This window comes from Staurois parvus, unplaced genomic scaffold (genome assembly GCF_062004578.1).
Source record: "Staurois parvus isolate SC_StPar_1 unplaced genomic scaffold, SC_StPar_1.0 ptg001901l, whole genome shotgun sequence".
Classification (NCBI taxonomy): Eukaryota; Metazoa; Chordata; class Amphibia; order Anura; family Ranidae; genus Staurois; species Staurois parvus.
In genome coordinates this window covers 45,224-46,141 of record NW_028319697.1, presented here as the reverse complement: position 1 = coordinate 46,141, position 918 = coordinate 45,224, and the positions used below count along the sequence as shown (strand labels likewise).

Here is a 918-nt window from a genome sequence, read left to right as displayed (position 1 = left end):
AAAACAATGGTGACAGAGATGTTTCTTGTGGGGTTCGGGAATCTCCAACACATAAGTAATTGTATTTTTGTTTTGTTCCTCATCATTTATCTGGCCACAGTAACAGGGAACATGTTAATTATAACCTTGATATCTACCAGTACAAATCTCCAGTCCCCCATGTACTTTTTTCTTAGCAACCTATCTGCCTGTGAAGTGTTTATGACCACCACAATCACACCCAACATGCTGTACATCTTATGGTTGAATGGAGGTTTCATATCACTCTATGGTTGTATCATCCAATTCTACTTGGCATCCTCATCCGGTAGTGCAGAATGTCTTCTCTTAACTGTTATGGCGTATGACAGGCATTTGGCCATTTGCAACCCTCTGAGATACTCTTCCATCATGAACTACAACACTTGCAACCATCTGGCAGCTTGGGCATGGGTGGTTGGCTTTACAATCTTGGCCATGTTGATGATTACAATCTTCCACCTACAGTTTTGTGGTTCAAACACTATTGACCATTTCTATTGTGATCTAGCTCCACTTCTACAGCTGTCTTCTTCAGACACATATCTGGTGGATATGGAAGAAATCTTCATCATAATTTTTCTAGGCATTGTCACATTTGTCTTGATCATAGTCAGCTATATCTCCATATTTCATACCATTCTGAAAATTTCCTCACGATCTGGAAGACAAAAAACCTTCTCCACATGTAGTTCACATCTGGCATCTGTTTGCATTTACTTTGGATCAATATGTATTACCTATATGATTCCTTCTCAGCCAAAGAAGAAGATAAACAAGTTTACCTCGCTGTTATACACTGTTGCAATTCCTCTTTTGAATCCAATTATTTATAGTTTAAGGAATCAGGAAATGATAGATTCTTTCAAGCATTATTTTAAACTCATTTATAAAAGTTAA

General features: G+C 37.6%; 1 protein-coding gene across 1 annotated transcript; it reads left to right on the top strand.

Annotated features, from left to right (window-relative positions):
* Positions 1-918, top strand: LOC149433847 (olfactory receptor 10A7-like). The gene has a single exon (XM_089664365.1). The coding sequence runs from the start codon at positions 7-9 to the stop codon at positions 916-918; it is 912 nt and encodes a 303-aa protein (XP_089520491.1). The 5' UTR covers positions 1-6.

Coding starts and splice junctions, on each gene's coding strand:
- LOC149433847 (XM_089664365.1), top strand. CDS start 7: ATGGTGACAGAGATGTTTCTTGTGGGGTTCGGGAATCTCCAACACATA.